The 7,089-nt window shown below is 54.6% G+C and overlaps 1 protein-coding gene across 8 annotated transcripts in view; it reads left to right on the top strand.

Moving 5' to 3' along the window:
* Positions 1 to 4,341, top strand: part of VPS8 (VPS8 subunit of CORVET complex) — a 296,010-nt gene extending 291,669 nt beyond the window's left edge. For 7 of the 8 annotated variants that reach the window (XM_019958543.2, XM_070790662.1, XM_070790672.1 and 4 more), the window contains 2 exons: positions 765 to 845; positions 3,706 to 4,341. In XM_019958543.2, the coding sequence (XP_019814102.2) occupies positions 765 to 845; positions 3,706 to 3,855 (231 nt within the window). In that variant the 3' untranslated portion in view covers positions 3,856 to 4,341. The remainder of the gene's footprint in view (positions 1 to 764; positions 846 to 3,705) is intronic. The other variant, XM_070790682.1, reaches the window with a different exon arrangement.
* Positions 4,342 to 7,089: the final 2,748 nt, after the last annotated feature.

Here is a 7,089-nt window from a genome sequence, read left to right as displayed (position 1 = left end):
GGGCAAGCAGATAAAAGACATTTTATATAAAGGATCTCATCTAATTTAATATTCAGTAAGCCCATAAGGAAGCATTTTCCTCTCTCACAAGTCAGAGAAGGGACCTGCCTAAGGGTCACCCAGCAGGTTAGTGTCAGAACTTGTATTTCAGGTCACCTCTGACTCCAAAGCCTACAGCGGCCTCTGCCAGGATCCCATTTCTTCCTCCAGCTGTGAGCTGGATTGGATCCACAGAGAGCAGGATCACGGTGTTGGCACAGTAACCAGTGGGACAAGGCAAAACTGCTGGGGAAGCAAATTAGACTTTCCCTCTCCCCAAAACAGACTAAAATCTCAGTCCCTTGGGTAGCTATCAGCTTTACAGTAAGGCAGGGAAATGACGTAGTTTTTCATTTGTAACATAGCCCCACCACCAGCACAAAGAAGGGGATCTTTGCTGGTTGTATTCAGTGCTGGATGTGGGGGTGCAAGGCTGGGTGGAGCTAAATTCTCCATAGTAAAGGCAAAGAGGAACCGCGACACCCCAAAGGAAGCTCATAAGTATGGAAACACTGAGGCTACAGGGAGAAGCCTTAGGGAGGTTGTCAGCCTAGAGCTGGCACTAAGGACCTGTGGGGGTGTGCACCACTTGTAATAAATATTCAGTACAGTAGCTCATGGATTGCTGGTAGCGTGGGTTTTCTTCCGCGTGAAGGAAGCACGGCATCATGTTCCATGGAGGCTGCCCTTGGATGTTATTAATCCTAGCGTTTCTGATTTCTCAGGCAACCTCAGAACCTGTTCTGGATCCACAGCAAATCCAAGCATTTGATCAGCTCTGCCATCTCTACCGAGGAAGTTCCAGGGTAATGTTCATGTGGTCATCTAGATGTTCATCTCCCTATTTATGATTACTGTTTTGGGAATGCCATGTCCCAGGTCCTCACTCCAGCCTCCTCCTCAGTCTGTAAGGTGCCCTGGCATCCCTGTCTTGGTGTGTGGAGCCCTGACCCTGGGGAGCACTGAGAACTTGGCAAAGGATGCAGAGGAAGTGGAAAGATCTCTGTCCCCTACGTACCCTGGGCTGAGGACACAGGAGGGCATCTGTGTTTGTGCTGCCTCCAGAGAAAGCAGGCCTAAGCCCAGTCCCTCATCTGGGAGCCTTGTTTTTACTGATGACTCCCAGATCTGCCCTAAGCCCCAGACTCTGCTGTACATCTGCACTGGTTGAATTTGTTTTGGCCATGAAAGATAAATGCCAAACTGTAGTGGCTTAACCAAGATAGAATTGCAAATGCAGGGATCCCAGGGCACATTCCATGAATATCTTTCTCGATTTCTTCTACTTAGTGGTTCTATCATCTCTAATACGTGGATTATACTCACGTGGTTCAACATGTTTGCCCCAGCTCCAACCATCACATCTGCGTTCTTGTTAGCAAGGGAGAAGAAAAGGAAGTTCATAAGCCCTCTATTTAAGGATAGTTCCTAGAAACTGTATACACCACTTCCACTTACCTTCTTTGTCCAGTACTTAGACACGTGACCTAACTGCAGTGGAGACTAGGGAACCTGGTCTTGATTCCAGAAGCCCTAACGCTACTGAATCCTGGAACTGTAAAAGAAGAGTACATATTTAGAGGGCTACTGGCAGTCATGCCCCAACACCCTGCTCTTCCTTGCCCCTGCCTGTCTCTGTGTGGCATTCTTTGTCATCCGGTCACCTGCTGGCACCCTGGGCTCATCCTTCCCACCCCACCCACTCCATAGGGCGGTCTCCTGTTTCTCCCCTTTCCCTCCAGCTCCCAGAGGTCACTGCAGGTCTTCTGTCCCTCTCTAGAGATTCTGCTGCGTGCAGGGCACCATCTCCAAGCCCCCAAGTCCTGTTACCCGCTGGCTTATAACACTTCCCAGGCTCTCCAGCCCCTGCAGGTGGAGTCATACTCAACCAGCTCTTCCTTGCCCCAGTCACACCTGAATTCTAGTCGGGCCAGATTTCTTCCCAACGCTTTCCTTGAGCTTGCACAGACTGTCTCTAGGCTCTTGTTTTTGTGCTGCACTCCCTTTTCCCATTCCCCACACACCTGCTAGGTTGGTGGCAGCCCAGAGGGAAAATGGTGTTCCATCTCTTGAGAGCTGGTCTGGACAGAGGCTTTTCTTCCAGGAGGTTCACTGACCTGGCTTCACCTTGCCCCTTCCTAAGCCCGGCTCTGCCCCAGGAGTGGGGTTTCTGGGCCTTTGATTCTCAGGAAGTTCTGCTTCACACTATTGAGCCACTATTTGGGCCCAGTCAATTTCCAGAACACTTAAGGTACAGAAGTGGAAAACAAAAAATATTTTTGTGACTGATCCTTTCACTTCAGTGTCTGAGTGTGAACGAACTTGGTGTTTATGTAGCCTCTGTTGCCTGTCCTGTTACGGCATCGTATGCAGAGAATGCCAGTGGCTGGTGGCAGCCCAGAGGGTTACAGAAGATGGGAAGTGGCGTGGGTGGGGCTTGTGCAGAGCGCGGGACCCGCCTCTGTAACCTGCTCGACAACAGTGGGAGTCCCCGCAGGGAGCCTGGTTCGGGACTCTGCCTCGGACCACAGTCCCATGTCTGAGCAGGGCCAGGTACTGGAGTGTTTTAGGTAAATCGGCACTGTGAACCAAGGCTCTTCAGACGTCTCCCCAGTTACCACAGCCTCTGCAGTGAGTTTTCAACAGAAGGACAGACACGTGTAAGCCTCCTGCCACTGTCATCTAGGTGAGGAAAGAACCCTTATCAGAGGTCAGAGGGCAGTAGAAGACAGCCAGCCTGGAGGAGGCGGGAAGAGAGCAGGTGACAGGTGTCATCTCCAGGGGAGGCAGAGTCGCAGGCCACCCGGCCGACCGGAAACTGTCCCGGGGACCGGAGCTTGAACCCCAGGCTACCACTCACCCCTGGGGTGAACCGGCTACTTCACTTCTCGGAGCTCTGGGTTTTTTCCCCAGAAGGTGGTTGTGGAGGATCAGACACATTGCATGTGAAAGACCTGGTGGCAGGATCTAGCAGCCTGGAAGGCGCTGGGGGCAGTCACCTGGGGCTATGCGAAGTCCTGGCATCAGGAGGCCTGCCCCGCCGTAGGTGCCGGCTCAGTCCTCACAGCCGCTGCCCCTGCGGGTGAAGTTCAGCTGTGGCACCCTTCTGTGCTCTGACCATCAAGGGCAGCTTGGGGCTAGGTCATCAGGCTCTGTGCCTCATCTTCCCGGCGGGCAGCAGGCTAGATCAACAGTCTGCCTGCCCTGGCAGGTCCCCCAGCACTGAGCCTATAACAGGGAGGGTGTCACTGCTGGACACTGAAGCACGGAGGGCACCTGGAGAAGGTGGCATCCGTGAGTGGCAGCTGGGGCGTCCATCGGGAACTATCTGGATCATGAAGGCAAGGACGCAGAGCCAGAGATCACCACTCACTCTGAGGAAAGCCCACTAAGGAGAGAGGGAGTTTGGAGTGAGCTGGGCAGCAGGGTCACGTGCCTGCAGAAGGTACACAGCATGAGGGAGGCTCAGAAAGTATCACAGTGTGACATGCCTGTGAGACTTACCATGTCCAGCCTCCTCGTCGTTAAAGGAGGAAATTTAGGCCTTACCAGAGGATGTGAACATGTGCAGAGTCACCGTGGTGGTTAGCTAGATGCGGATGCAGGTGTGGGGTCCGTGCCCAGTCTTACCTCCAGCCCCCGCTGACTGCGTCCTCTCCTCTGCAGCTGGCCCTCCTCACGGAACTCTCCCAGAATCGCAGTGGCGAGAGCTGCAGGCCATTTGGAGGGTCCCAGAGTGGCCCCGCCTTCAACAGCATCTTCCAGAAGGAGAACTTCCAGCTGCAGCTCATTCCTCCCCCGGTGACTGAGGACTGAAGTCTTTCCTCGGCCTGGAGCCCCGAGACAGGCCAGCAAGGGGAGGGGTTACCTGAGGACCCCATGCCCCCCAGCCACAGAGACTCTGGCCCTCCCGATGTTGTTGCAGCCTGGGCACCAGACTGATTTTGTTTTGCTTATTAAGCAAATGAACATGATGTACCTGCATCCAGTTATTTAAGGATATGTGTTTTTGTCTGTTGGACTCTCCCCCAAGAGTGGAGAACAGGCAGAGCTCTGTGGGCAGCAGCCCAGTCCATGGCCACCCCAGCCCCTCTGCTCCTGCCGGTGGTTAGTATGGGGTGCCATTGCCTCCTGCTGCCAGAGGGACAGTGGTCGCTGGGCTGCAACATCAAGGAAGCCTGCGCTGGAGGGGGCGAAGGGCTGTGGGGGCTGGGGCACCTCGCTTGCCTCACGTTTGTGTTGAAGCCCGTTTGAGTGTTAGCATCTGCCGTCTCTAACAATAAATGCCTCCCGTTCATGCCCTTCAGGCCTGCTGACTGTCTCACTCTCCGTCTACCAAGTCACAAAGGACGTTCAGAACCTGTGTGGCCACAGTTCAGTTCTATTAGCTCAAAGTCAAGGCCCTGACTGGGGCAGCCCTGCCTTTATTCCATAAGCAGCCACGTCGCAGGCTCCATCCAGACCACCAGCCGCCCAGGTGCTCCTCGGCCAGGGTCCAGGCCGCCAGAGCAGGATTTTCACATTTCTTGGCCCAAGAACTTTGTACATCATTGAGCCAACCACCACAGGAGAGCACACCACACAGGCAGAGACTGGGTGTCCACCCCTCAGACTCAGGGCCGGCCAGGCTCCCAGAGCTGTAGAGCAGTGCTCCGGTCCAGCTCCAGGTCCGACGCCCACAGCTCCTACCACCCCAGTAACCGTCCACACCCCAGCTCTCCAGGTGACAGGCATCACCCTGGGCCCTTTCTAATCCCCTCGAACAACCCCCAGGAAATCCATGTAGAAACTACATAGAAATGCTAATAGAAAAGAAATCCTGCTTCTGCCACATCCTGGCTGTGATCCTGAGCAAGTCAGTTCACCTCTCTCAGCTTCCATTTCTTTATAAGATAAAAACTAAATGAGCCCGTGCCTGAGAACGCGAAGTGCAGACATGTGCCATACTGCCCAGATATGTGAGCTGAACTCTTAGCACAGAAATTCCGCAAGGTGGTGGCACGGGGGGTGCACGAAGGCCACAGTACAAGACCAGCAATCAGACGCACGAGGGTCTCAACCCCATCCTGCAGACAAGCAAGCTGAGGTTTACACAGGAAAATTTAACCAGGGCGACACACACAGTGGTAGACCACAGATCCGAACTCAGAACTGAGTCCAGAGCCAGTGATGTCACTCCACAAGCTCCGTATCAGAAGGTTTCTTGATTTCTTGATGATGAGTCTAAAATCAAAGCCAAAGGAGCTTGACAATCTCAAAGCAAAATGCAGCGCTTGCTGCCCTTCCTCAGTCTATACTCGAAGGAGCCAAGGCAGTTAGTTCACTGCACATCCGAGCCCCCGTTCACACCAGGACCAGTAAACACCAGCACGGCTCTCCTCCAGCCCTTCCCTGATTTATCAGTCCCAAGAGTTCCTTGTTATTCGAGTCACAGTACCACTGAACAAAGGCTGACAGCTTTGTACCCAGGTCATGCCTCCTGGGTTGGATTTGAAGAGCCCTCGTCTCATCTGAGGGTAGGTGAGAAACTGACCCCATGGCCGGGCACTGCTGGGCCCTGGGACGTGCCGCCTGAGCTAGGCCCTACGTCCCCTCTCCTGGCACTTAGCACGTGTCCTAGTCTGCAGTGACATCGGGCCCCACTTGAGAGCAGTTCCACAGGGGAGACTTCTCTGGAGGTACATCCAGGCTCAGTCGGCGGCTGTGCTGCGGATGGGGCCAGGGGAGCTCACTGCAGGAGGGGCGCTCCCAGGGGTGCAGAATCCCAGCCCTCAGCACACAGTCCAGCCCAGTGCAGAGAGCTCCAGCTGCTCTTCCAGTCACGTGCCCACCCCTGGGTTGTGACAGGTGGCAGGAGGAAGGACCCTGGGGAGGCAGGCTCCAGGCACCCATTTAGGGAGGGCATGTACCTGAGCTGAGCCAGCTCCTCCTATGCTGCCCCAGGGGAGGGCAGGGGGTCCTCTGAAAGGAAATCGGGGTCCTGAGAGAAGAAAGCAGGGGTTCTGATTGGCCAAAACACAGCAATGTCCATCACAGCCCGTTTCTTCTTTGTACCTGGTAAATAGTGAGTATTTGAAAGTTAGTCGCTCAGTCGTGTCCAACTCTGCGACCCCAGGGACTGTAGCCCACCAGGCTCCTCTGTCCATGGAGTTCTCCAGGCAAGAATACTGGAGTAGGTTGCCATTTCCTTCTCTAGAATATCTGAAAGGACCATCTGAAAATGGTTACGCAGCTCCCAGCTTCAGCAGAGTGCGCCCCCGCCTCCCGCTGTGGTGGGTGGGGGCAGATGCAGTCTCACCCAGTTCCCCACGGGAGGCAGAATGGACTGATGGAGACAGCCCTGGGCTGCTGGTCAGGGGGTCCCCCACAGGCCTCTGAGAAACAAAGATACATCTGCTCCCTCTGCAGCAAAGGTCCAGGTGATGTGTGGGAGATGCTTTGTAAAGGCAGCATATTACCAACCACAGCCCACCATGCTGAGATGGGGAGGGAAGGTGTTTGTGGAAAAGCAAAGCCAACAGGGGCCTCATCAATGATGAATGCTCAGTGAATAAATAATTCAGAGCTTTGGGGATCCTTTTAGAAGCAGTATGTTTCCACTCGGCTCTCCCCGCTGAAAATGTTTTCCCAAAAGTGCATCTCCAGAATGAGATGCCTGTGACGCGCGCACAGCTGCAGGAAAGGCCTGCTGTGTTGTCCTCCGGGCACGACCTTGGGGAGTCTGCAGGGAGTTGGCCCCACTGGGCCCCGGGGCGGAGCGGGGGGGGTGTTCTGATTCATCAGAGGGTTTGTCCGCGGCCCCTCCCCTTCAGGGCATCGGTGGCATCTTTCTGCCACCAGCCCCTGCACACTCCAGTACTCTCTGAAGCCTTCCCCGCTTTCCCGGGAGAGCAGCAGTTTGACTCGCCTTGTTTCCGCACTTGGGTGTGGTCCTGTCTGCCTCCATGGCTCCTGAGGGCATATGACTGTCTGGTCCACGCCTGCATCTTTCACAGTAGTGCTGAAAGCAGACTGGCTGCAACCATCTTTTAAGTCTCTTTTTAAGGTAAA

Source organism: Bos indicus, chromosome 1 (assembly GCF_029378745.1).
Source record: "Bos indicus isolate NIAB-ARS_2022 breed Sahiwal x Tharparkar chromosome 1, NIAB-ARS_B.indTharparkar_mat_pri_1.0, whole genome shotgun sequence".
Classification (NCBI taxonomy): Eukaryota; Metazoa; Chordata; class Mammalia; order Artiodactyla; family Bovidae; genus Bos; species Bos indicus.
Note: the sequence above shows the minus strand (reverse complement) of the source record. Positions and strands in the feature narration are given on the sequence as shown.